The following is a 26,939-nucleotide window of genomic DNA, read 5'->3' as shown; positions in this document are numbered from 1 at the left end:
CACAGAGTTCTCTCTCTCCTTCTCTTTTCTCATCTTCTTTTCTTTTTCTCCTCTCCTCTTACTTCTTTTCCTTCTCCTCCTCCTCCTTCTTTCTTCTCCTCCTTCTTCCTCTCTTCTCTCCCCTCCTTTCTTTTTCTTCTTTTCCTTCTTTCCTCCTCCTCCTTCTTCCTCTTCTCTCATCTGTCCCCTCTTTTCTCCTCCTCTGCCTCTCCCTCTTCCTCCTCCTCCTTTTTCTTCTCCTTCTCCTCTCTCTGTCAACATTTTTTGGCAGCACTGGGGTTTGAACTGAGAGCCTTGTCCTTACAGGTAACTGCTATACCACTTGACACCTCTGCACCACCTAAAAATCCTGCAGAACCTTTCTCCTGAATCCCTGTCTGGGAATGTGGGATCTGAACACAGCCATGCATGAGCTGGTTGGATGCTTCAGATGGAGAAGACACTCAGCTCTGTGTGGTCAGGGCTGCAACCAGGAATGGGGAGCTGGGACTTCAGAAAAAGTCTCTTGGAGGAAATCTCAATCCTCTCACTCCCAAAGCTAGAAACATCAGGAAAACAGATTCTTTCCTAACCTCCCACCCCAGAAGAAACACAGCTCTGCTTATACCTTGATCTTCGCACCTAAGGCGCATTTTGGATTTCTGACCTCCAGGAATATCAATTCTTTCCTGAATCTTTGGGTCCTCTCGGATATTATATACAGATGGATGCTGACCTACCATCATTTGACCTAATAATTCTCTACATGGCACAAAAGCAATATGCATTCAGTAGAAACCATGCTTGAATATTGAATTCTGGTTGTTTCCTGGGCTGACAATGCTGGTGGTGGCAGTGAGCCCAGATCCCACAGGGTCACAGACAAACATCTGGTGCTGTACACTGACCTGTGTGGCCAGTCTTTTTAATTTTTTTGGTACATGTACTCAATAGATTATATGATATAAATATAAATTGTGTTCTTTCTTTCTTTCTTTCCTTCCTAGTGGGGTTTGAACTCAGGGCTTCACACTTGCTAGGCAGGTGCTCCACCACTAAGCCATGCCTCCAGCCCTTTTTGCTCTGGTTATTTTCCTGATAGAGTCTGGGCCTGGGCTGCCCTGGACCACGATCCTCCTATCTATGCCTCCTGCATAGCTGGGATCACAGGTGGACCCAGCTTGCTTTTGTTGAGATGGGGTCTCACTAACTTTTGTCTATCCTGGTCTAGAACCATGATCTTCCTGGTCACTTGGTCTCCTCATCAAAGCTGAGGAAACAGAAAGATCATGATGAGCACAAAGGAAACTCCAGGGGGTGGTGGGACTGAGCTTTGGGGGCCTTCCACCTCCCACCAGCCCAGCTAGCATGAGGAGGTTGGAACATCTCTGGATTCACTGTGAGCCCCGGTGGAAGGGGGCTCTCTGTCTCAGGTGACAGCCTCTGAGGGTGGTGGCATCACGCCTCCTGCCCAGGGCTTAGGTGTGTACATATAGATGTAAGCAGGGGACAATGGCACATGTATGTTTTCCCAGTTACCTGGGAGGCTGAGGCAGGGGGATCGCTGAGCCTAAGCATTCAAGATCAGCCTGGGTAACACAGAGAGAGCCCCCTCTCAAAATATGCTCCCCCATGTTATTCCTACTTACTATGTCTAAATGTCTATGGCACCTGCACACTTACTGAGCTCTGACTGTATACCAGAAATAACAGCAAACCATTATTTCAGCATATCTGACTTAATCTTTACAACCAAGCCTGGGAAGCTAGGACTGTTGTCTCCCTTCTTCCATTTGACAGATGGGGAAACTGAGGCACTGAGAAGTGGTAGGACTTGCTTAAGGTCACTTAGCCAGTAAGTGGCAGGGGGACTTGAGACCCAGGAACCCTGTATGTTGTGACAAGGACAGTGACAATAATAACAATTCATTTACCTCTGATCCTAGGAATGAAGACCTTCCAGCCACAGGGGGCAATGCTCATTTGCATGGTGCTAATTTGCATAGCAATCATTTGCATACCTATGAGATTTCAGTGCATATCATTATCTGCCTGTCCCACTCTTCCCATGCTCCCACTTACTCCAGGCTTCCAGCCAGCTGTCACTGTGTTCTGGAAACATTCCATAAGGTCCCTTGTAGGACAGAATCTCTGATCCCTCAGGACACATGGATTTGGGGCACAAAAGACCCAGGCACAGGTCTGTTTCCTGCATGGAGTCTGGCCAGCTTTCATTCAGGCTCCTCCACGGCCATGACTTTCGTGGGTCATTATGTCCACCCTTCTGCCTCTCTGAGTCTCTACCCTCCCATTGCCAACCATTGCCCCTTTCCATGTCCCTCTTCCCCATGGGACTTTCTGGTCCTGTCCACCACATCCTACTTTCTCTCACCCATGTCTTCCCTTAAGAACCAAATGGACCCTGCCATTTTTATTTCCAAGACCAGTTGGTCAAAGTGCCCAGGCTATCAACAAGATCTGGTTCTAACCCCAGGGTGCGACAGCCTTGGCCAGGAAGGAACCTCAGGCTGTGTGTGTGTGTGTGTGTGTGTGTGTGTGTGTGTGTGTGTGATTGTGATGTCGTGTGGGTAATCAGGTCTGGCAGTGACATGACGCGTGGAAGTCCAATGTGCTGAGAATTACTAACTGTGACAGTGACATGTAGGTGGCTGTGTGTCGTGATGCTGTCTGTGAGTCGTGTATGCATGTGGCTGTCATGCAGTGTCATTGTGAGACCACTCATGATGCAGTCCGTGTCATCCATGTCTTATGTGTGTGCAGCTAGGCATGTCATATGTTTGTATGTGTGATTCTGTCGTGAATGAGAAAGACTTCTATCGTGGAACCATGAGATGCACTCTCACATGCTGCCATGGGTCTGTTTTTCCTTTCTTTTCATCAGGAAGCATTTCCTGAGTGCCTGTCATAAAACACACACTGGGCTGAGTGCTGAGGTCATAGCCACGTAGAATGTGTGGGCTTAGCAGTGGTGGGACACAGTCAGCCTCTAGATACGTTCTTGGTAAAAATATGCCATAATGGGACTATTTACACCATGGCAACTGGCCAACACAAGTCCGTGGGTGAAACCAAAGGATGCCACAATGACTGTATGTGGAGCCAGGTTGGGTTCTCCACATGGTCTTTGTGAGAGATGTCCCCTGGCCACCCTATGACAATGGTGAGGTGGTGTTGCAGTTTCCCTGTCCAAATCCCTGAAATGCCAAGTCCCACTGTCTCCCACATTGAAAGTATAAATACCCAACCTTCATCCCTTCTTCCTGAATATCAGGCAAATCAGCTATGCCCCACACTTGGGGGCACACAGAACCCCAAGTCTCCAGGCCTTTGTCTTTAGTATTGTCTGTGAAAGGTCTGTGATCCATCCTCTGGAAGGGCATGCTGGATTCCAACATCTCAGGGTGGCTGAGATCTTGGTCCCTAGATGTCCACTGAGTCCTCCACCTGCTGAGTTTGGGGTTCACCAAGGGGGTCATCTTTCAAGATCTCTGCTTGCTGGATTTTCTGTCCCCTGGGGGATTTTCTGTCCCTCTGAGGTCTCTGCAAATCAGACCCCCCATTCCTTCCTTCATCCCTATTTCCACCACACCATGAAAGCCTCAAAATAGGACCGGGTGCCATCGTGGAGTTGGACAAGGCGCTCATTTGGAACATGGACGACCACCTCCTCCCCAGCCTCCAGGTGCACCACGCCACCCAGGAAGCTGCTGTCCCACCACACGCGGGAGCTGTTTGCCTGTGTACAGGGTGACCGCCGACTGACAAGCAGCTCCAGCTCCTCAGGGTAGCGGGGCGTTCGCTTGTACAGCCCGTGGGTGACGGGAAGGCCATTGGCCAGCCTCTGGGGGCAGCCCAGGCCACCCAGCTGCACCTTGGAGTAGACGTAATAGTAGCCAGTCTTGGTGGTCACCAGGGCCCCGTTGCGATAGCTGAGGCCCCTCAGGAAGGCCAGGCCCAGCTGTGTCTCCCACAGCAGAGGGCCCCCACTGCTCTTCAAGCTGGCATTGGCCCCTGGGGGGAGAAAGAGAGAGAGAGAGAGAGAAAACTGGGGTCAGCACACGTCCCAGTCTGGCTGTGTTACCACATACCCTTTTGCCTCTGAGTTAGGTTGTGTATATAAGAGTAACTGAGTTCACTCTTGCTTTGCAGATGGGGGAAACTGAGGCAAAGAGCAATTAAGTGATATATCAAAAATATCAATATTTTTGAATAGAATAACCAAGGGATCAAGGCAGAACACACCCTGGCTCCTATAGCCATGTAACAGCTCTGTGCCTCAGTTTCCGTCTCTGTAAAATGCAAATGTCAATATTACTTGCTTTGGATCTAAAGAAGTTCATATATGTTACATGGCAGTACGCAGAAGCACATAGGAGGTGTGCCAGGCTTGTTGGTCCACATAAGCCCAGTATCCGGGAGGCTGAGGCAGAGGATCTCGAGTTTGAGACCAGCCCGGGATACACAGTGAAACCCTGCCTCAAAAAAACAAAAACCAAACCAAATCAAAGATAAATAAATAAAATTAGAAACACATAGGTGCCCTTTTATCACTTTCTGTGGTCAACTGTGATTCAAAGATAGTAAATGGAAAATTCCAGAAACAAACAATTCATGTTTGAAATGGCTTTTATTACAGTATATGGCTGTACTTTCTAGTTAGTTATTGTGAAACTCTTACTGTGCCTAACTTATCAGTTAAACTATCACAGGTAGGTAAGCATAGGAAAGAGCATAACATGCACAAGGTTTGGTGTGACTCGTGGTTTGAGGCACTCCTAAGGGTTGCAGGAGGGATGACATTACACAGCCCCCAGAGCCTGTGCTCGGGGAACTCTGGGAATACACATTGAGTGAGTGAATGAAGGCATATCTGACCCCCCGCACCCCTTCTGTGCATGTCCAGACCCAAGGCCCCCCTCACCTGTCAGGTGTGCCGCTGGGCTGGACCTGGGGGATCTCCGCTCTGAGGAGAGAGGGTCAGAGGTTAGAGGCAAAGGCAGCAAAGGTTGAGGGTCAGCCTCTTGGAGGTCAACCACATCACTTCCGGGGTGACCCACACTTCTGCTTCTCAGGACTGGGGGGGGCACCTGTGGGGCTTGGGCCAATTCTGCAAATCATGTTGAGCAATGGGGGGGGCAGCATGGGAACCACCCCCGTCCTTGCTGGGCACCAGGCCCTGACTCACCTTGCATCAGCTTCTTCCAGTCTTGCTCTGAGTCTTGGTCCTAAAATGTACAAGGACTCATGGTGAGGACCTGCCACACCCAGGCATCATTGAGACACATGGCAATGACACAGGGAGACCCACAGCCACAGCCAGCACCCTAAGACATGTACACAGGACCATGTGCACACACACAAGCACACATGGCACAGCAGCTGCTGAATCGTCCCCTTTCCTTCTCTGTAAATGCATTTACAAACAGCCTAGGATCAGATGAATTAATGTGGGTAGAGTGTATTAGAGTGTGTGGAGCATAGAATGTTTAAATAAGTAATTCAGGTGAGTATCTGAAATGTTTGGTGCCAGAAATGTTTCAGATTTGTTTGGGGGGCTTTGGAATATTCATATAGATTTTTATCACTTGATCACCCTTCATCAGAAAATCCAAAACCCAAAATGGTCCAAAATCTGCAACTTTGTTTTTTTTTTGTGGGACTGAGATTTGAACTCAGGGCTTCACATTACCAAGCCGGTGCTCTCCCACATGAGGAACACCTCCAGTTCATTTTGTTCTGGTTATTTTGGAAATAGTCTATTCCTTGGATGGCCTCAAACTATAATCCTTGTGATCTCAGCCTTCAGAGTGGCTAGGAATACAGGTGTGAGCCACCAGCACCTGGCTAAAACCTTAAACTTTTTTTGGGTGGTACTGGGGTTTGAACTCAGGGCTTCATGCTTGCTAGACAAGCACTCTACCTCTTGAGCCACTTTGCCAGCCTTTTTTCTGTGGTGGGTTTTTTTCAAGATAGGGTCTGAAGAACTATTTCCCCAGGCTGGCTTCAAACAACGATCCTCCTGATCTCTGTCTCCTGAGTAGCTAGGATTATAGGTGTAAGCCACTAGCCCCTAGCAATCTGAAACTTTTTGAGCATCATGTCAGTGCTCAAAAAGATCTCAGATTTTAAAGCATTTAGGATTTAAGATTGTCTATTAGAGATGCTCAATCTCTCTTAAAATTACATGGATATCTGCAAGGCTGGACACATGGATATCAACCTGGCTTGACACGGGGTTGGATGATCACAGCTTTTATGGACACACTGAGGAGGCACACGTGGACTTGGGGACCTGGGCACATATTGTATATGTACACTCAGAGATCCAAAGACAATGACTCAGCTTGCAGACAGGCATGTACACAGGTTTGCAGGCATCTGTATACAGGACAGCAGCATATGTCCACGTGGGTGTGTGGCTATGGACATGTGCACAAGACCCAATACAAAGAGAAAGAACAGAGACCCAGGACCCAGAAGGTCATGCGTTGAACATGGAGACCACAAGTATGCCACACAGACAGACACATTCACAGCCAAGTGGAAACAGACTGAGCAATTTCCCCCAATTTTAAATCAAAGAAGATTAGCAAGACTGCCAATAACAGTGACAGGGGTATGGCTAATAATAAATAATAGCGATGTTGGAAAGTCCCTTCTGATTGACTAAGCCTGGGCTGTGTGCCAGCCTCTGCTGGGCACCGCACACACAAACACCTACACCCCAAATCATAATTGATTCTTGGGGAAGTAGCCTCTCTTAAAGTCATTCCTATTTTACAGATGAGAAAACTGAGGCTTAGCATGGACCATTAACTTGCCCTAGGCTGGAAGCAGCAAACTCAGGTTCAAGCTTGATACTCTCTGTCATGTACACCCATGCACAGACACCCAGGGACACACAGTGACACAGCTGCTCACCCTCAGCTGCCCCCAGGCCACACTCACCGGCAGGCGTGCGGCCAGCTCCCCCAGATGCTGGTATACCTGCAGTAGGAACCAGCCTTGGACAGCCAACCCGGCACCCATGAGCAGTAGCAGGAGAGCCAGGCAGATACGGGCAGCACTACAGCACTGTCTCCTGTGGCTTTGTTCCAGTCTCCTGAAGGGGACATCCATCTGTCCATCCACCACAAACACTGAGGGCCTCACGACTGTCTCCTCCATGCCCGAGAAGATGAGGCCCCAAGATGCCCAGGGCAGGCACTCCTGAGTTTCTCAGAGGAAACCACAATTGCCCAACACGCTGGGCTTTGCACAGTGCAAAGGCAACCGTGGCTGCAGCCACCTTTAGAATGGGGCTCAGCCCCTCCCCTTCCCCCACAGGCCCTCCTCTTCTTCCTATCCCCCACTGGGCCCCTGCCCCTTCTAACTCTCACTCTTGCTGTGCGGTCTGTCACACTTTCCAGAGGCATCTGAAAATGTGACTCAGGTGGGGTGTGGAGAGGGGACACTCCAGTGTTCCCTGCTCGGCCACTCTGTTCCCTCCATTGCCAAATATTTCCTGAGGAGCTTGTGTGTGCTGTGCCCTGTCCTGGCCCCAGGACACCTGGTAGTGAACAGAAAGTCCAGGTCCCTGCTTCCATGGACCACTGACTCTGCTGGGGTGATGATTAAGCAGATAGTATGTGTGTTTGGAGGGTGGAACTTGTCCCACATGTGCAGCCTGTGGCATGCTCAGGTGCACGTGTGCACTTTGTATGCATGTGTGTATACACTGTGCAGGCACACATCCTTATGCATGCACACCTGCACATGGGATGCACCAGCACGTCTGTGCACATGTATGCACATGCAGTGTGCACACATGCATGCATATGAGAAGGTTCGCACATACACGTGTGCACTTTGCACACATGTGCTCTGTATGTCCATGCACATGCACATATGTATGCACATGCATTTCTGTGTGTGCACGCAGGCGTGTGTGTGCACAGGTGTGCAGGAGTGCATGCACATGCATATAGATGCACGCATGTGTGCATGCACGTATTTTTGTAGTACTGACGATTAAACACAGGGTCTTGAGCTTGCTAGGCAGGTGCTCTACCAGTTGAGTCACGCCCCAGCTCTTCTGCTTTTAGCTGGTTTTTCACATAGGGTCTCATGCCAGCTATGCCTGGACTGGCTTTGAACTCTGACCGTCCTACCTCTGCCTCCTCAGGAGCTGGAACCACAGACTCACACCTCAACATTTGGCTTGTTTTTGAGATAGGAGCTTGCTAACATTACCCAGGCTGGCCTCAAACCTTCATCCTCTTGTCTCTGCCTCCCAAGTAACTGGGATTACAGGAATTGGCCACCACACCCCGCCCAGCTTTTTTCCTTTTCCTAGCTACACACTATCCCCTCACTCTGCTGGAATACATTGTGTGTATCCACTGACCTGTTGATGGACGTAAGTTGTCACCTCCTTTTGGGTATTGTGAATGGTGCTGCTCTGAGTGTGCACTTGTATTTGGCTGAGTACTAGTTTTTAATATTTTGGGATATGTACATAGGAGAAGAATTGCTAGTGTGAGCTTTTTTTTTTGCAGTGCTAAGGATGGAACCCAGGACTTCACATATGCTAAGCAAGAGCTCTGCTGAGCCACCCTAGTCCCAGTGTGAGTTCTTTTAAACAGTGTCAGCCCTCATCACTGCCCTGCTTACAATCTCCCAATGGTTTCCCACTAAGATGACTGGGGATGGCCAGTTAGTCTGTGGACCAAATCCAGATCTTCCCCCATTTCTACACAGCTCTGGAAACACTCGAGGATGTTGGCACATGAGTGGGATTCAGAGACCATAGTGGGGGCTGCCTCTTCTGCTCCATCCCCCAGCTCTGTCCCCAATGTCTGCTCCCTGGTCAGATGATGGTCAACACCTGAGCTGGACACCACTGCCATGTTGGGTTTCTCCTGCTGGGGACCAGAACTGAGGGCTGGACATTCCCAGAGGCAGCTACTCAGCAAGCTGATGAGGACAGCCAGTTCCTCCTGAGAGAAACATTTGCTGAGTTTTGATGTGCTGACCTTGAGGGCCACCTCTCAGTCCCTGCCAACCTACCTCCAAGCTGTGCCCTGGAGGATAGGTGATGAGGCCTTTAGAGACTGTATCCACTACCTTGACACAGAGAGGAGAGAGGGAGAGACAGAGACAGGAAGATGGAGACAGACAGGGAGAGAGACAGAAAAAGTTAGACAGGGAGACACAGAGAAATATGAGAGACAGATGTACATGGAGACAGATGAAGAGACAGAGGGAGACAGAGAGAGATAGGGGAAGCTACAGAAAGAAAGATGGAGAGAGAGAAACATGGAAAGACAGAAACAGAAAGACAGAGGGAGAGAAGGAGGGTGTCCCTTTCAACTGGTCACAGCCTGAAATTATAGATGATCAGATCCCCCACCTCCTTAAGAGCAGCGAGCAGAATGGATCCCAGGCAGGATGAAGTGGAAGGAATGAGGAAGCCAGGAGCATTGCCTGAAGGGCACTGACTTGATGTCCCCTATATTCTTGAGTTGGGGAAAGGGGCTTTCTGGACTTAGGGGGTCTGAGAGGCTGGTGTAGTGCCCCAGCAACTTTGGGCTCAGTGGTTTCTGATGGCTTCACCCAGAACTGGTGGCCCATTCCACCCTCAGTGCCGCCCTCCAGATTTGAAGGGATCTGAGGTGCAGTTAGAAGAGACACTTGGCATCAGTGCCCCCACACCATGGCTGCAGCTCCCACTCAGGGCTAGTGATGCAGCTACCACAGTAGTGGTGACATGGTCACCGCAGAGCCTTGTGCTCCCTCTGCAACTGGCTGCTGACTCATACCTTCCCTCATGGTTCCAGCCACAAGCGCTGCCCTGCCTGCCCCCTCAGGGTATAGCTCGCAGACACTATGCCCCATCCCAACACCTTCCAGGTTTGGGTGCAAAATGGGGAGTAGCTGAGGTCAGGAGGAGCAGAGTCATGGAAGGCAGATAAGATGGGAAACTGAGCCAATAGGAGCTGTGGATGAGGGGGCCAACGAGGTGCAAAGGCTCTCAGGTGAGGAGAAGGGTGGGGAGGCAGCACAGGACAGTAGGTTTCAGGTGCCAGTGAAGACACAGAGAACAATGCAGAGGACAGTGCAGGTAAAATGACCGGTAAAAGCCAGGCACCAGCTACTTGAGAGGCTGAGATTGGAAGGATCCCAGTTTGAGGCCAGCCTGCAAATGGTTCTCAAGACCCCATCTCCAAAGTAATTAGAGCAAAAGGGACTGGAGGTATGGTTCAAGTGGTACAGCACTTGTATTGCAAGCCCCAATTCCACCCCTCAAAAAAAAGGTAAATAGGGAGCTGTGAATGTAGGTGAAAGAGATTCAGAGACAGATATAGGTGAGGACCTAGAAAGGAATACAGAGAAAATACACTTCCAAAAGAGCCTTCAGGTAGTAAAACAGGTGGAAATATAGCTGAGAGTGTTAAGGCAGTCACAGGTAAGATGGAAGCCAAATGAGGAGACAAAATGTGCAGGTAGATACAGTGTTTTCAACACAGGCAGGTAAGGATTCAGATGGACTTACTAACAGGAAGACAGGTGAGGGTGAAGATAACCATGCAGGTAGGAAGACCAGTGGATGTTGGTAAGAACCCAGGAAGAGTTACATGGAGGAGTGTAGGTAAAGATGCATGGGAGAGCCTGGATGAGGAGGCATAGAAAATGCACCTGCAGAAGAGGATGCTTGTGGAAAGCAGGAGAGAATGTAGGTAAGAATGATGTTAAAGTAAAGATACAGGTAAGCTAGGGGCTGGGGATAGAGCTCAGTGCAGAGCACTTGCCTAGCATGCATGAGACCCTGGGTTCCATCTCCAGCAAAAAAAATTAAATAAATGATATAGGTAAGCTTACAGATGAAAATGGGCCAGGTGAGGAGCACAGGTGGGAACAGTTGAGGAAACAGCAAGTCAAATGAGAATATTGGTAAGACACAGGTGAGGCTGCAAGTGAGCTGCAGCAAAGGATGCAGATGAGGAATGCAAGTGAGAACTCCACAAGGATGCAGGTGCACTTCACGCTAGGTGCAGGTGAGGTGGGCACATGCTGCTTGGGTGATGAAGCAGGTGAGCCACAAGAGAGAAGGAAGTGGAAACAATTGAGAATTCAGACACTTGGACCTGAGCTGCAGGTAAGGCAGCCAGAGCCAGAGTTAAGAAACTGCAGATTTCCAGACAAAGGTGATATATAACTGAAGGTTTATTGGAGGATCTGGAGGTGTGGTCAGTTGTGACAGCCAAGGACCACAATGGTTTCAGTGAAGGCATCAAGGTTCTGGCACTATTTCTGGTTCTCCTTATCTTGGCATTCTTCTGCCTCAGGCCAGAGCTCCACCCACACATCCACCTTCTAGCTGGGACTCAGCATCCCTGGCTTATTGGGAGAGCATCCCACCAGGCACCAGCAGACCTGTTGATTCAGCAGAGACTTGCCTCTCCTGGTGCATAGGAGAGCAAGTCTCAATTGCACAAACGAACCTCAGAAGGCTTGGGAACCGATTGGGAGCCCTGCCTGTCAGACTGTAAGAACCTGGATTCGAACATTAGGCCTATCTTTAGGAGGCAGAAGGGGAGACTGATCACCTCCCAATAGACACCCTAGTAACCCTATCTGGGGTGAAACCCTGTCTCTCACTTTAGGGAGCGAGGCAAATCTGTGAGAGACACCTCTGGAAATTAGGGATGTTGAGCACCTGCTGGGTTTTCTCACCGCCAGATAGACCAGGATGGGAACAACACAAGTAGAGAAAAAGCACTTTGGGTGAAATGCAAGAAACCTCCAGTACTGGGGAGGTTGACCTTTTCTGGGGAAATAGCCACAACCAAGGTGAAGGGATGGATAACAAAACTTCAGTTCCAAACAGAGACTTAAAAGAGAACAGGTGCATGATCCACCATTCTACCAGATAGCCCTCTGGGTACAATTTAAAGTGTTTTTTGAAAGTGCACTCTATTTTGTGTGTGTGTATGTATGTGTAAGCATCTTCAAAATGGTTCTTAAACTGCTGTTATAAGGTTAATGTGATATTCAAGGTAACAAAACTCCAGAGTGTTTGTTTTAAAAATCCCTGTTATAAACTGCTTAAGCTTTTTACATATGAACATGTAAACATCTTGAGGATGGTTCTTATTATACAGTCAGTGCAGAAAAATGTTACTCTGTTCTAATGCTACTTTTAAGAAAACCAGTTTTTAAACTTATTTTAATCAGGTCTCTAGGATGCAGGCATTCAGAGATTAACACTCTGGATCAGACCACAGGAGAAAAAAAGAGGGGTGGGGGAACACAGCCTGCATCAGGAACTGGAAAATTTTGGTAGTAATAAAATGACCTTAACCTGTTTCATTCTGTTGTAAATAAAATCTAGTATTTAATTCTCTCTTATAATACATGGGTCTATTAACAAATGGGCTTTCTGTAAATTGTTTTTATACAGAAAAGAATTTTAAGGTTGTTTTCTTTCTGTTTTTTTCATGCAAAGAGAAGGCTCTAAGTTAAAAGGCTTCATGAGTTATTTTTAACAAGTAACTATATATATATATGGTTTTAAGGGTATGGTTTTTAAAAATAAAAGGTTAAAAAATACTTTTAAATTAAAAAGGAATAAAGACAAACTCCCCCAGAATATACAAAATAAGTTGTCATAAAGGCACAGAGTACATTGTCACAAAAAGATGGGGCTTATAAATGCTTATATGAGTGAGTAAGTTGACTAAAATCCAGTTACATTAAAGGTTTTGTAAGGTCAAAATTCAATGTCCTGATGTTAAACTAAAACTTAATTCTCTAAGCTCATACAACAGGGCTATCTGAAAAATATATTGTTCTTGATAACATTTACAAAACAACTGTCTTAAAAATGGTTTTTGTTTGTGAAGATAGCTGTCAAGAATTTTTGGCACTACAGATTAATCCACAAATTTATCAAGACAATAAGAATTTATTAAAACACACAGAGGCAAGAGACAAATGAACACATGGAGTACTGCTACACTGATATGAGGGTTGAGACAGATTTACTTATACAAAACAAAGTTTAAAAAAGCCAAAGTGTACCCTCTAGAAGGGATAAAGAAAAAAAACTCAAAAAGGAGCACTACACTGGAGGTCAAGACCTCCAGTTTTTATTGGAGTCAACAGAGAGAAGATGTTAGTCCTACTCCTTCCACATGTTGGGTAGAGGGAAAATTTGGCCTGAGATGGCCAGATTGGGCCTGTTATTTTAGGGGGTCTCCAATGACTACACGTTGGTGGGATCCTGCTGTATGTCATGAGCCATGTGTTAATATCAACAATCTGGGATGTGATCCCTTATCAACATCTGAGCCATGATTCTTGGCCACCAGGTTTCCTAACTCCACACTTAGTCCTCATAAATATTTACCTGTGTTCTCTGGTGATTTTTGTCAGGGTTTTGACGACTAAGGTAAGTGAGTCATGTTCATTTAAGAGTTGGTTTATGTAAAATTTTCTAGATGACCTCATGGTTAAAAAACTGTTGTCTTGAGTGATTCTAATGCAGTCAGTACCCTATATGTGTCTGTGACTGGACAATTTGGGGTCACTGACACTGTTCTCCCTCCCCACTAACTGATGAGAAAATCTAAAGTTTTACTTCAAAAGCAACAACTAAACTAATATGTATATAATATATATCTCTATAAAACTGTGATGCTATTGCTGGTTCCTGTATACTAAATATATTTATGTTTTTCAAATATATCAAGCCTCTAAAATACATAATTTAGATAAACATGGTAACAAAAAGTTTGTGGTACTGATATACTACTCTGTTAATTGCTATATTGTCCATCAGAATTTTAACCATGCCTCTTTTAAGTTTTTGTCATTACAGTTCTGATCTTTCTGAGGCATTTACAATCAAGTCCATAAAAATGATTTTAATAAGTGCTTATGTGTCACCCAGGTTAGCTTTTTAGATGACTGCTTTTGTTAGATTTTGTTATGTATTCTCCTTGTCTAGAAACCCACTGCCTAAGAGCCACTCCTTTTAAGTCTCTTTGTTGCTTAAATTTGGCCAAAAGGATTTAGTTGGCACTGATTCCCACCTGATCTGCTCATTACTTACCCCCCACCCAACATGGGACCAATACCAAACAAACAAAAATCCAGGAAAGAGCAAATCCTCATGATGAGGGAAGAAAATGACCAATCGAGAAAGATCTTCAATCTATGGACATACCACCCTGAACATGCCCAATCTTGTCTGGTCTTAGAAGCTAAGCACGGTCAGGCCTGGTTAGTACTTGGACAGATCTTCAGAGGTGACTGCTCAGATACAAGCAGTTTGGAGACAAAGGGGGGAATGCTGTCAAAGTTCAAATGGAGTCATTCGTGCCACACCTCTCAAAAATAACCAAGCCGAGAGGACTGAGGAAGTGGTTCTTATACATGTGTAGCTACCTGCATTAAAGCCCTTCTAGACACAAACTCATATTTTTTAGACAGGGTCTTCTACTAAACTAGAGGCAAAATGACAGTTTTTACTGGCTCTAAACATGTCCTTTGATACTTAAAGATGGTGTTTTTAACTTTTTTTCTTAGACATATATAGGGATAACATATGGTTGCCATGGTAATTCTACTCAGTAAAAAAACAAAAAAAAAAAACAAGAGAAACTGTGTGGGTAAAAATAAAATGTCCAGCCATTAAAAACTCCATTAGAGGGGCCCTTTTGTTGTTATTTTATCTACCCACATTGCAGTTAAAGTAGCAAAAATTGCTCCCTGGGTCTACCACAGCTGAGTAAAGCCAGCCTCTCCAGAGTGGCAGTGTGTCCCTGACCCAGCCTCACCAGGCAAGATCACCCTCTGGAATGCCTGCCCTATTCCTTGGCAGGACCTTGCTTCCCAGGAAACAACAGGGGACCATGAACAACAGGATGACAGCCCTGGTCTAGTCACTCCTGAAGCTGACTAATCATGCACGGAGGAAGCTCAAACATGGGATGCACCCCTGCTCTCCTCTACACACTTGGACTCTTACCTTTTGGTTGGACCTTGCAATGTTTCCTCCATGTGCTGAACATTATAACAGCCATTGTTGGGACCTCCACACAGCCATACTTTGTATCATGCACCCACCAACAGGTCCGGTGTTACATCTGCTCATATACTCCCCAGGTTTGTGAGATTGCTGGTAAGCAATACTAAAAGTCCCAGAGTGAAAAAACAAAACAGGCTACATTTGTCATGGAAAGTGGGGCCATGGGTTTGTCTTTGGAGCATGTTCAGTGCTACTCTGCCTGGTTCCTTGGTATTGTGATCCATCAGGACCATTATAGAGGCCACTATATAGAGAAAAACAACCGCCCATGTAATGATGGTATAAAATACAAACCCCTAAATCAAGATGATGCTCTCTGATCCTAGGTGGGTCCGAGCATCAAAGAGGGAATAATGTAGCAGGAAGGAGGACCAAAAAAAAAAAACCAAGCAAGTTTGTGTTCTGATAATATAGCAGTGGGGAGAGGATGGCATAGCAGGGAGGTAAAACTTAAAAATCTAAACGAGAAGAAGGTCACATAGCACTGGGAGTGAAGTAGCCAACAGTTACATGCAAACATGTATGGGTTATACCTTGCATTTTTCTTCTGTTCCCTGCTTGCAAGGGTATATAAGGTGAGACCCCCTTTGTTCTTGGGTCTCAGCCTTTGGATGTGAATCCACTGAGCCACTGCTGATGCTAATAAATATTGCCTCATGAAAAGCCTTGGTGTCTTGTGTTTCTGTTCAAGATTCCTGTAACAGCAGGAAGGTCAAAGCCAGTTACCCTACAGTATACTCCCTTTCAGGAGCACAGACAAACATATGGTCATACAGTGACTATCCTACACACAGCAACTCACAAGTACAGTCACAGACACAAGGACAGCTGCTCATGGGCACAGCCATGCACAAGCACAGTCCTATATGACCACAGCTATGAGCAACTAGTCTCATACGCAACCATATGCACAACTACTGACAGCCCCCCCACTATGCCCACAATTAGAGCCATTCACAAGTACAGTCATTTCCACAATGACAGCTACTCCTATGTACAGCCACCTGCAGTCACAACCCCTACAACCAGGCTATGCGCACGTAAAGTCCCACAGCCACACAAACACTGTGCACACAATTAGAGCCACGCACAGTTACAGTCATATACACAATGACAGTGACCCATCACCACTGTCTCACATGAGCCACATACAGTAATACAGACAGTCACAGTCACAGCCTCACCAAGTCACATGCAAACCTAGCCACTTACAACCCCATGGCTTATGCAGTCACACAGCTGTGTTCACAATTAGAGCCACACACAACTACAGCCATGTAGACAGTGCAGCACAATTCTTCACGACCATGGCTACCACGACAACCTCACATCACACATGTGCTCACACACACACATACTTAGGCCATGGTTTTCCATGACATGAAAGCCCATGACAACACATTCTCATGACAGTCATCCACAGTGATAGCTTGACACACTCACACACAGCCATGGCCACACCCAGCCAGTCACACACACAACCACAATTACACAATCTGACTTATACAACCTCCGCCACACACAGTCAGTGTCACACACAGCGACACTCACCATAGTCCACTCCGGGCTCACAGGCCTTGTCCAGCCGTTCATTGAGGGTGATCTTCTCGTCCATCTGGTGCATGAAGCAGTTCTCTGCAGGTGGGGGTGGAGATGTGCTCTGAGTCCCACTTCCGTCAGGGCTCCTTGTCCCCGGGTGTGGCTGGCACAGGGTCTGTCCCTCTCCTCATGTCCACTGGGTGTGACTTTCAGTGTTTTCCTCCCCATGAGGTACCAGGGTGGTGGCACTGCCCAGGCCCCCTCCGCCCACTGACTCCAGGGCACACAGCCTCTGCACAGCGACACATGTCCTTGTGGCACAGCTTGCTCAGCATACCATCTTCCTTCTCAGGGTGGTAGAACTGGGTACAGGCTTCCTCTGTGGGCAGAGAACATGGGGCGGGGGGAGTCAGCGGGCCACAGCCTCCTTCCCAGAGACCATGGCAGGAGGGCTCAGGTTCCCGGTGTGCATTCCTAAGACCTGGAGATGCCAGGTTCCCAAACCTCAGATCCCTACAGTCCCCTGACTCCCAACTCAGATCCCTGGGAACCTCAGACCTCCAACTCATACATCCTTAGAGACTCTCAGACCCCCAAGTCACAGGTGCCCAGGGCCCTGAGATCAGTGGAGCCCTCAGAACGCAGTGCTCACCCAGGTTGTAGTAGGAGTAGACTTTGACGGACCCGGGCTGGATGAGCCCCACGTTAAAGTACTGGTGGACTTTGAAGGACAGACATTCTTCCTCGGAGTGTGAGATCTGTGGAAAGGAAGAGGGTGTCAGAAAATTCATTTTCCCTTTCTCCTAGGCTCCAACCCAAACTCATGCTGAGGCTTAATTCTCCAAAATAATGGTGCCAGGTCCAGGGGCACCTGCCTTGGAAGGGATTAATGCCAGTCTTGCAGGAGTGGGTCAGGTCTCACAGGACTGTGATGGCAGGTTGTCATAAAGGAAGTACAGCTTTCTGGGCTTGCTCTCTTGCTTCCCCTCCCACAACATGCCCTTTCTCTTGCACTTACTCTCACTATGATGCCAGAAGACTCTGATCAGATGTCAAACAGTTGAGGCCACCCACTCTTGGACTGTTAGCCTCCAAACTGTGAACAACCTCTTTTCTTTATTAATCACTCTGACTCAGGTATTTTGTTACAGCAAATGAAACAGATTAGACAGTGCCCATGAAAACATCCCATGTAGCCAGGAGTAGTGGTGCACACCTGCAATCCCAGCACTGGGGAGGCTGAGGCAAGAGGATCAAGGGTTCAAGGCCAGCCAGGAATACATAGAGATCCTATGTCAAAAAATAAATATATGTAGGGGGACACGAAAGTAAAAGTGGGACTATTAGGGATTTGGAAGAGAACAAAGAAGGGGAGAAGGGATAAGAAAGGGTAATGGATGTGTGGCTTAAGCAGAAAAGTACCTGCCTAGCAAGCATGAAACCCTGAGTTCAAACCGCACTGCTGCCAAAAAAAGAAAAAGAAAGAAAGGAAGGGTCATATGAAGGCTCAAAGTCCATTATATGTATGTATGGCAATTTCATAATGAAACTCCTTATTTTGCACAGTTTTAAAGCACGTAAGACACAAAACTGCCTATGCACAATTCTTTTTTTATCCGGAAAGCATGGATCCTACAGAGGACTCAAGATCCTAAGAATGCAGAGCCCCAAGACGGAAGGGGCTTGGATCCCTGAGTGGCTGCTTGGAATGGAGGGCCCTTCACCCTCCCATACCAGTTGGACTTTACTTATATGTACTTATTTATTCAGCATTTTTTGAGATAACATCTTACTAAGGATCTCAGGCTGTTCCTTGAACTTGGCCTCAACCTCTTGAGTCTTGTGCCTCAGCCTCCCCAGTACTGGGATTATAGGTGTGTGCCACCACACATGGCTTATTTTTTTTTTGAAATGTGGGTCTTGCTGTGTTGCCCAGACTTTTCTCGAAGTCCTGGGCACAAGAGATCCTTCTGCCCCAGCCTCCTGAGTGGCTGGGATTACAGGTGTGCACCACTGAGCCTACCTCCAATTGGACTTAACTGAGTGAGAAACACACATCCCTTGTGTTGATCCTCATCTTCTTCGGGTTTGCTCAGGTAGCTAGTTTACTTATGCTGACTACTGGGTGTTGAGGGACACTAGGGGTACTGGGAGTTAGCACCAGGGATATGAAGGATGAGAATACATAAGAAGGAGCAAGCAGAAGCCCAGATTAGAGAACAAGAAAATGACAGATGGAGAGAAAATAAGAAAAACATAGATGCAATGCTGTGGGTTGGTGGAGTGGCTCAAGCAGTAGGATACCTGCCTCGACAGCATCAAGGCCCTGAGTTCAAATCCCATTACCACCAGAACAAAAGAAAACACCACAAAGTGGCTCTTCCTCAAAGGTTGTTTAAAATTGAGGAGAAGTAGAAAATGGGGTTGGGGTGAGGTCCCTGAAGAAAGCCATCCTAGATGGGCCACCCTGCCTTACAGTTTCTTTCTCCCACCACTTGACAGCACAGGTACTGGCTCCCCTAGGCTGGACCACCCAACATGAAGACAAAGACTGACTGGTAGGAGAAGCCCAGCCAGGTAAGAGAGACGGTACCCATGGGGACAATGCAGCCTTACCTTGTCCAGGTAGATGATGAGGGTGTTCTTGTTGGAGAAGGCTTTGCTCAGCTCATACTTGGAGATGTACCTGTCCACGCCAGTGCTCAGCTGGGGAAGGGGGTGGGCATGTAAAAATCCCTCCTGGACCCCTCTCTCCCATCAGCCTCTTTGAGATTTTGGCTCCTCCCCCCAACCTCAGCTCCCCAGGCCTTGGTACCAGCTCAAGGTCACTTGTGTCAGGAACGAAGCCAGTCATCATGGATATATCCAGGATGGACATGGTGGCATCCTCGTCTCCCAGGTACCTGGACAGGGCAGGGAGAAGGGCATTGGGTCCCAGGGATGGTCAGCCCCTGGGTGTGTGCCTGGTTGGAGGGGTCTGACCACCGGCTGACCGAGAATCATAGAGGGATGTTTGATTTTTAGGAAACACTTCCCCAAGGGCAAAGAAGGAAATCTACTGTAATGGCCCAGGTCATGAAGATCTCACACTGTGGATCCAGCTGCATGGGTTCAAATCCCCACTGTGGTCTAGGGGTGTGGTTCAGTTGTAGAGTGCTTACTTAGCATGCTCAAAGCCCTGGGTTCCGTGCCCAGTATGTGGCCCCCCTAAAAGACAGCGCAAACCCCACCTCTGCATAACATTGGACGAGTTACCTGACCCCTGTGCCTCAGTTCTTGCACAAAAAAAAGATGAGAGTGCAGCAGTCCTTACTTTGTGTCATTCCACTGCCATGATTCAGTGAATTAACGCCAGTTCCCCAAGGAATGGTGCAAATTCGAGTACCCTGGTGTAGTAATCGTAATTGCACATAGTACAAATTTTGTTGCTAAGCTGGGGCCGGAGGCTCATGTCTATAATCCTAGCTACTTGTGAAGCTGAGATAGAGAGGATTACAGTTCCAGGCCAGCCTGAGCAAAACAGTTGCCAGACCCCATCTCAACTAATAGCTGGAAGTGCTGGCACCGGTCATCCCAAGCTACTTGGTGTGTGACTGTCATCCCAAGCTACATGGGAGGCTGAGATCGGGAAGATTGCAGTTCAAGGCCAGCCTGGGCAAAAATCAATTGTGAGACTCCATTTCAGTGGCAAAAGGCTGGGCGTGGTGGTGTGCACCTGCCATCCAGTGATGGTGGGAAGCATAAATAGAGGATCATGGGCTGTCCTGGGCAAAAAGCAAGACCCTATCTCCAAAATAACCAGAGCAAAAGGGCTGGAGGCATGGCTCACGTGGTAGAGTGCCTGACCAGCAAGCTTAAGGGCTTAGGGCTAGCTCCTCAACACACATCAATATGTAAATAACAGGTAAGCGTCACAATGACCAATCACATCACTGCTTTTGAAGTTCACTGCTGCGTCCATTATTGAAGTTGCACAGCTTGTTGTTGTGTTATGTCCTTATCTCTCAGTGACACTTTACAAAAATGGATCATTGAAACAGGGAACTGGCCAAGAAACATGCAGCAAAGAAATGACAGATGGTCGTGTGGGAGGTGAGCTCATGCAGAACTCAGTGGGGTTGTAGTGGGAACGTGGGCCCTGCTTCTGTCTGAGAGATGTGAGCACAGGAGCTTCGTGAAGACACTCTCCTCTGTGTGGAGAAGCAGGGTGGTGGGAACAAAGATGTCCCAGAAGAAGCAGGAAAATAAGCTTTGCATGGAAAGAGCTCTCAAAGAGATTTCATGACACTGAAAGCGGCAAGGATGAAATGTTGGACACTGATCCCAGCTTAGGATGGGGCATGACAATCACTGTGGCAGAGAAAAGTTGTTTAGTCATACATAAGTTATAAGTTAGAATTTGTAATGTAAGTTAGATTTGGACGTTCTCCACATTTTTTTTTTTTTTTGGTGGCACTGGGGTTTGAACTCAGGGCCTCATGCTTGCTAGGCAGGCACTCTACCACTTGAGCCACTTCACCAGCCCTTTTTTGTGATGGGTTTTTTTTGAGATAGGGTCTCACAAACTATTTCCCTGGTTGGCTTTGAACTGTGATCCTCCTGATCTCTGCCGCCTGAGTAGCTAGGATTACAGTAGTGAGCCAGTGGCACCCGGCTTTCCATAGAATTTTACAAAGGAAAAAACAAAGCAAAACCACTTTGATTCTCAGTGTCCTGCTGCTTTAAATTATGGCATATTCAAATCCTATTTTTCATTTCCCTCTACCTTTTCTGAAGTGCTGGGGATGCAGCCCAGGGCATGCTCTACCACTGAGCAGCCCTCCCAGCCTTCCCTATGGTTTCATAACTGGCAATAGGATAGTTTTTAATGTTGTGATAGAATACCTTAAAGGTCATGGAATTACTTGATTTCCTCATTGGTTATTATGGTGGCTTTGGGGTTGGGAGTGTAGCGTGGTGGTACAGTGCTTGCTAAGGTCTGTCCCCAGCACTGCAAAGAAAAAAGGAAGTCTTCCTAAAGGCAGAGGGATGACGAAAATGAGCTCCAGTGACTCCACTTCTTACCTCGTGCAGATATCCAGGACCATAGAGCTCTTGGCATCCTGGGGCTTTTTTACTAGAAAGACAGAAGACAGAAAGATAAGATTATGGGGGGTGAGTGGTACTAAGGGGACTTGAACTCAGGGCCTTATGCTGGAGAGACAGATGCACTATCACTTCAGCCCTGGCCCCAGCCCCGTAAGACAGAAAGAGAGGAGAGGGTGTCTCGAGTCCTGATTCAGGAATGGGTCACACATTAGGTTAGGTGTGCGGGGCAGTGACATAAAGGGTCTTTTTTCCTTTTACCTGTTTCAGGGGCTGGTCTTATGGTGACCCTCAGGTCAAATTTCTTGCAGGTGACTTTGCCTTTGACTTTGGCATGGTACATGGTCACCACCTGGGAAGATGGAAGGGGGGACAAAGTCCCGTGGGATGTGGGATGGCTGAGGACAGGGAAAAGAGGGTCCCTCCAGGGCCAGGAAGGTGGGGTCCCCTTCCTTACCGAGAGGGTACCTTGGCCTTTCCCTTTAGCTGTTAACAAGAAGCCCTCATTTTGCTTGGTCTGCAGAGAGTGTGGAGAGAGGAGAGGTGTTAGGAGAAGGCAAGCCCTCCCCTGACTCTGGGGTGAGGGCCAGTGACAACAGGAGGTGTGGCTGTACCTCTTCTGACCGCAGGAGTTTACCAGATTCCCAGAGAAGGCGAAATTTGACCAGGGAGCTGCGGCTGGGCAAGTTGATGGCCACCTCCATGTTCAAGTCCTTGTGGTCTGGGACGTCTGTTTGGTATTGGGCCAAGGCTTGGTACACCATGAAGGTGGCCTAGAACCCATGGGAGAGAAAGTGGTTAGGATCAATGGAGGAAGAGGTATGGGTCCGGTGTAGGATGTTAAACCATGCCTAGAACCCGCCAGAGAGTGCAAGGTTAAGTTTGGGGTGCTGGACACTGAGCACGTGTCCTGGAACCTGACTGAGAGAGGCCAATGACAATAAGTCTGTGGCCTGGAGCCCACCAAACAATGTGAAGGTAAGATTGGAGGTTATTAGACACTGAGTACCCATTCTAGAACTTTCCATGGGACAGAAAGATTTGGCCAGGACTTGGAGATGCTGGGAGCATGTCTAGGATCCATCAGCAAACCCAGGAACAAGATTGAAGGTCCAGAACCCCTGATCATGTGGTTTGGACCCATCCAGAGGAGACCAGATAGGGACTCAGATCTGTGTCTAGAACCCTCTCAGGAAAAAAGAAAAAGAATAAAATTGGAGCCTAGAGGCACCGAATCCAAAAGTAATATTGAATGTGACACTGAGAGTAGGGTTGGGTGGCCACCAGAAAGAAAGGGGGACAGGCTGGAGGGTGAAGTTACTGAAACCATAGTCCAGAAGCACTGGGGGAGAGAGGTTCGGACGTGCCCTAGGGTAACTAGGTACCTGCTCTTGAAGTCACCTGTGAGACAGGAGGACACTGGGAGCCTGGTGGGACTGGGAATGTGGTCTAGAACCTGCCAAGGGGAGAGGGGGATCACTTGAACCTGGGACCTGAGAATACAGCCTGGACATGGGGAGGGAGCCAGCAGGCTTAGAATGAAGCTTGGAGCAGCAGGACACAGTCTAGAATTTTCCTCAGCTTCTCTCCAGTCCCCGTGGTTTGTGGGACAGAAGAGCTGCCTGTCCAGGTCTCAGTGTCATCCTTGGGAGGTAGTGGTAGGTTAAGGACACAGAGCTGCAGGTGCCACTTGCCTGGGTGGAGCCATAGCCGCCACCATAGTATCTCTGCTCCTTGAGCCAGCGCACGACGGGAGGCACACTGTCAAAGTCTTTGAGCTGCAGCAGGGCCAGGAGGCCATAGGATGTCGCCTCCACATTGTAAAGCTGATGACCCGGCTCCTCCCAGCGGTTCCGATCTGTGAAGGACACCCCAGACCCGCTCTCAGCACCTGTGAGCCTGGGCTCACCCAGAAAGACACAGCTAGGCCTCGGGGAGTCTGTCACCACTGTCCTCTTTCAGGAGCCCTCCCTCTTTCATTTGGATGAGTGATACAGATGAATCTTCTTGTGTGGTTTGTGATGAAGATCTGGGTCACCTTAGAGCCACCATTGCCATCAGCTAAGAGCCATGCATCTGAGTTCAGGATGGCCTTCCTTAAACCCCAGCGAGGCATTCACCCACCCCCTTTGACCACCCCCTCACCTTTGGCCGTGTTTAGAAACTTATTTTGGAGGGGGCCCTCCAGCTTGCCCATCTGTGCCAGGGCGTAGCCGGCAATGACCACAGTGTACGGCCTCTGCAGGTTCATGTAACTGTTCGCAAGGTAGTCTCCTGCTTTGGTGATGCTGCCTCCTAGGCTCTGAAAAAGGACAGGGGTGCCAGTCAGGCAGGCATCGCTGACATTCATAGCTGGTCAGGATCATGAAAACACAACATCTGGGGCTCCAGGATGGTGTCTGTCTTTGGGATCTCTCTGACTTGAGCTGTCTAGTTTCATAGACATCTCAGCCACTTTGAGCTGGCTGCCTTGTTACCAAATACCTGCCCTTACCTGGTGCAGTCTGTATATCCAGTAATGTGTGCTAAATGTGTAGGTGGGGGGCAATGATTGCCAATTATGATGGTGTAAATACTCCCACCAGGGCCATTTTCAAGCTTCCAACGTGACATTACTGAGCAAAGTATTGGCAAAAGATGCTCCAAGCCAGGTAGTGCATGTCTGTGATCCCAGCTACTCAGGCAATGGACATAGGAGGATCATAGTCTGATGCTGACCCCAGCAAAAATGCAAAACCCTATCTGAAAAACAAACTAAAAAAACTACAAAGACTGGGGGTGTGGCTGAAGCGGCAGAAATTCTGAGTCCAATCCCCAGTACCACAAAGAGAAAAAAAAAAAGGATGAAAAAGAAAAAAGTAAAACAAACAAACCCCAGACCTGCTCCAAATAGACAGGCACAGCTAGTAGAAGCCAGACTCAGTCCATCACCTTGAATACCTGTTAGCCCTCTCCTCTCCCTCCTCCTCCACTATGTCAGCGCTGCTGTCAATCACTCACTGTATGTGTCTATCATATCTACACTTACTTAACCTCACACAGTCCTCCATGATAACAACAGATTCTCGGAGAGATGCAGTATTTTTCTAAGACCACCTGAGTAGTAAGTAAGTGGGAGGGCTGGAGATCCCCCAAAACAACCTCCCCCCTCAGTTAGGGTGTGAGGAAGAAGGTTGGAAGACACTTACGTTGACCTGCCCCTCGCAAATATCTTTAGCTTCCTGAAGGGCGATGAGGACGAAGGCGGTGAGGGACACATCAGCTTCCTTGGCATTCTGGTAGCCACCCTGTGTTGGGGTGCAGAAAGCAGGATGGAGTCACCACAAGTCCACACATGGCGTTCAATCAAGCTCCCTGCAGAATCAGTGAATCTCGACAGGGCTGGTCCCCTCCTGGTGCTTCCCTCCCCCAGGAAGGTCAAAGTCTTTGGTATGAACTCATTCAATCATTTTTTTTGTCCTGCAGAGGTCAGTGGAGGGAAGCCCACTGTCCTGGCTGTAGGTACAATAGTGTGTTTGAAGCAGACACTGGCCTCAGTCCACATGGGGTGTTCTGTCTGACAAAAAAAAAAAAAGATGGAACTGGACCAACCAGCTACCCCTTGGCTTACAACAGGGCTACATCCTGAAAAACCCATGGTAAATGGAAAATATTAGAAGTAAAAATGCACTTAAGGTCTGGGCGTGATAGTTCACACCTGTAATTCCAGTCCCATGCTATCTAAAGAGCCACAGGAAGCCCCAGGACTTCCTAAGGAGGGATCTTATCAGATTTAGAAAAATCCCCTGGCTGCTCCAGCTGCAGTGAATGCCTGAGAGCCAACAAGGGTTGGAGAGCCCAGGGGGACAATGACAGGAGGTGACTTGTTTGCAGGGTTGTCGGAAGGTCTCTAGATGAGGGAGGGAGGTATTTGGACCAGGGGACTGGTGGTGCCGGCGGGGAGACGGAACAGTGTGGAGCATCCTCCTCCAGGCAGCAGATGGTGCAGGAGTCAGCGATAGATTGGACATGGGAAGGGACCCCCAGGCAGGTCTCCTGAAATTCTTATTTCTGAACAAGATGTCATGCACTTTCACTTGACAGTGGGCTCTGCAGGTCTCTGGGTTTTGCAATGTTGGAGTGCCATTTATGTCCCTGTCCCCCACCTCCACCTTTGCCAAGTTCGCTGGGTAGTGGGCAGGTGGGGAGGAGTCCTTCTATCCATCCTGTGATGCTGAGATATCCCCTCTTCCATTCTACCCTGAACCCAACAGCCTCTTACAGTCATTTCTTGATTTATCACGGGCCCATCCTCTCGGAAGACTCCATTGGGCTTCTGCTTCTCCAAGATCAGCCATTTAACAGCCCCACAGAGGACCTGGGAGTCGATGACAACGAGGTTGAGCACCAGGGAGAAGACCTTAACCACATAGGCTGTCAGCCTGGGGAGTGGATAAAGAGCATAAACCAATCGGCTGGGATCCAGAGACTGCCATCCCAGCCAGCCAATGAGCAGAGGGGGGCGGAGCTGGCTAGGTTTGCCCAATTTCCCTAGCCAGGACCCAGAATTGCAGGAAAGTAGGTGCTTAGTGATGCTTGACTGTCCCCAGGTCACTCAGCCAGTCTATGCTGCCTGTGGATCCTGGACCTGTTTGGGCAGGTGCCAGGTGGATGCCAGGCAAGGTGACCATCCATACTCACCAGGTGCTGGGTGCCCGTTTCAGGTAGGCAGCATAGGCTGAGCTGGGTTGTTTGAAGGCTAGCTGCTGGGTGTACCCTGCCGGGAAGAGAGAGGATCACCAAAAGAGCGGGAAGAGGGCAGGCTGAACGGAGGGGGCTGCAGGTGGCTGGTGCCAGGAAGGGGAAGAGCCCAGACAAAAAAGGAGCAAGGATGCCATGGGGATGGGACAAGGAATGGGAGCTCTGGGGAGACAAGAGCCATGTCTGGGGAGGGAGGGAATTTTACAGGATTGAAAGGGATTCCTAGGAGGTTAAGAGAATCAGAAAAGGGAGTGGCCAGAGAGCTGGTGGGGGAAGATATAGTGAGGAAGGGTCTCACTGGAGAGGGATCTCAGATTTGGGGAAGAACTCAAGAGAGAGGACGAGGATGCTATGCGGGGTGGAACTGGTGTTCAGAGAGGGAAGCTGGCTCAGGCAGGTTTGGCATTCTGGGAAGGCACGCAAATCAGAGGAGGGGAGGAGTTCTCAGAAGGGAGGGGATGCAGACAGAGGAGAGGTCTCCCAGGAGGGACGGGAGGTATGC

General features: G+C 48.3%; 2 protein-coding genes across 3 annotated transcripts in view; both read right to left on the bottom strand.

Annotated features, from left to right (window-relative positions):
• Positions 1 to 736: 736 nt before the first annotated feature.
• On the bottom strand, positions 737 to 7,327 carry LOC109701794 (tumor necrosis factor ligand superfamily member 14-like). Its single transcript, XM_020187267.2, has 4 exons — positions 6,949 to 7,327; positions 5,186 to 5,225; positions 4,922 to 4,963; positions 737 to 4,011 (listed from the first exon to the last, which is right to left on the bottom strand). Exons 1-4 carry the CDS (start codon positions 7,165 to 7,167, stop codon positions 3,575 to 3,577), a joined length of 738 nt encoding a protein of 245 aa, XP_020042856.2. The 5' UTR covers positions 7,168 to 7,327; the 3' UTR covers positions 737 to 3,574.
• A 7,275-nt stretch (positions 7,328 to 14,602) lies between these two features.
• LOC109694300 (complement C3) overlaps positions 14,603 to 26,939 on the bottom strand; it is a 29,488-nt gene continuing 17,151 nt past the window's right edge. The window contains exons 25-39 of one of the 2 annotated variants that reach the window (XM_074054456.1): positions 26,378 to 26,453; positions 25,959 to 26,118; positions 24,886 to 24,984; positions 23,843 to 23,999; positions 23,392 to 23,555; positions 22,312 to 22,470; positions 22,155 to 22,214; positions 21,959 to 22,049; positions 21,677 to 21,728; positions 19,428 to 19,515; positions 19,229 to 19,318; positions 17,265 to 17,370; positions 16,900 to 16,991; positions 16,625 to 16,706; positions 14,603 to 15,768 (exon numbers count right to left, since the gene is read on the bottom strand). In XM_074054456.1, the coding sequence (XP_073910557.1) occupies positions 15,728 to 15,768; positions 16,625 to 16,706; positions 16,900 to 16,991; positions 17,265 to 17,370; positions 19,229 to 19,318; positions 19,428 to 19,515; positions 21,677 to 21,728; positions 21,959 to 22,049; positions 22,155 to 22,214; positions 22,312 to 22,470; positions 23,392 to 23,555; positions 23,843 to 23,999; positions 24,886 to 24,984; positions 25,959 to 26,118; positions 26,378 to 26,453 (1,517 nt within the window). In that variant the 3' untranslated portion in view covers positions 14,603 to 15,727. Of the gene's footprint in view, positions 15,769 to 16,624; positions 16,709 to 16,847; positions 16,992 to 17,264; positions 17,371 to 19,228; positions 19,319 to 19,427; positions 19,516 to 21,676; positions 21,729 to 21,958; positions 22,050 to 22,154; positions 22,215 to 22,311; positions 22,471 to 23,391; positions 23,556 to 23,842; positions 24,000 to 24,885; positions 24,985 to 25,958; positions 26,119 to 26,377; positions 26,454 to 26,939 lie in introns of both variants that reach the window. The other variant, XM_074054457.1, reaches the window with a different exon arrangement.

Source organism: Castor canadensis, chromosome 14 (assembly GCF_047511655.1).
Source record: "Castor canadensis chromosome 14, mCasCan1.hap1v2, whole genome shotgun sequence".
NCBI classification, from domain to species: domain Eukaryota; kingdom Metazoa; phylum Chordata; class Mammalia; order Rodentia; family Castoridae; genus Castor; species Castor canadensis.
Note: the sequence above shows the minus strand (reverse complement) of the source record. Positions and strands in the feature narration are given on the sequence as shown.

Coding starts and splice junctions, on each gene's coding strand:
- LOC109701794 (XM_020187267.2), bottom strand. CDS start 7,167: ATGGAGGAGACAGTCGTGAGGCCCTCAGTGTTTGTGGTGGATGGACAG. Junction 5,226..6,948: donor AGCTGGCCGCACGCCTGCCG/GTGAGTGTGGCC, acceptor TGTACATTTTAG/GACCAAGACTCAGAGCAAGA. Junction 4,964..5,185: donor CTGGAAGAAGCTGATGCAAG/GTGAGTCAGGGC, acceptor CTCTCTCCTCAG/AGCGGAGATCCCCCAGGTCC.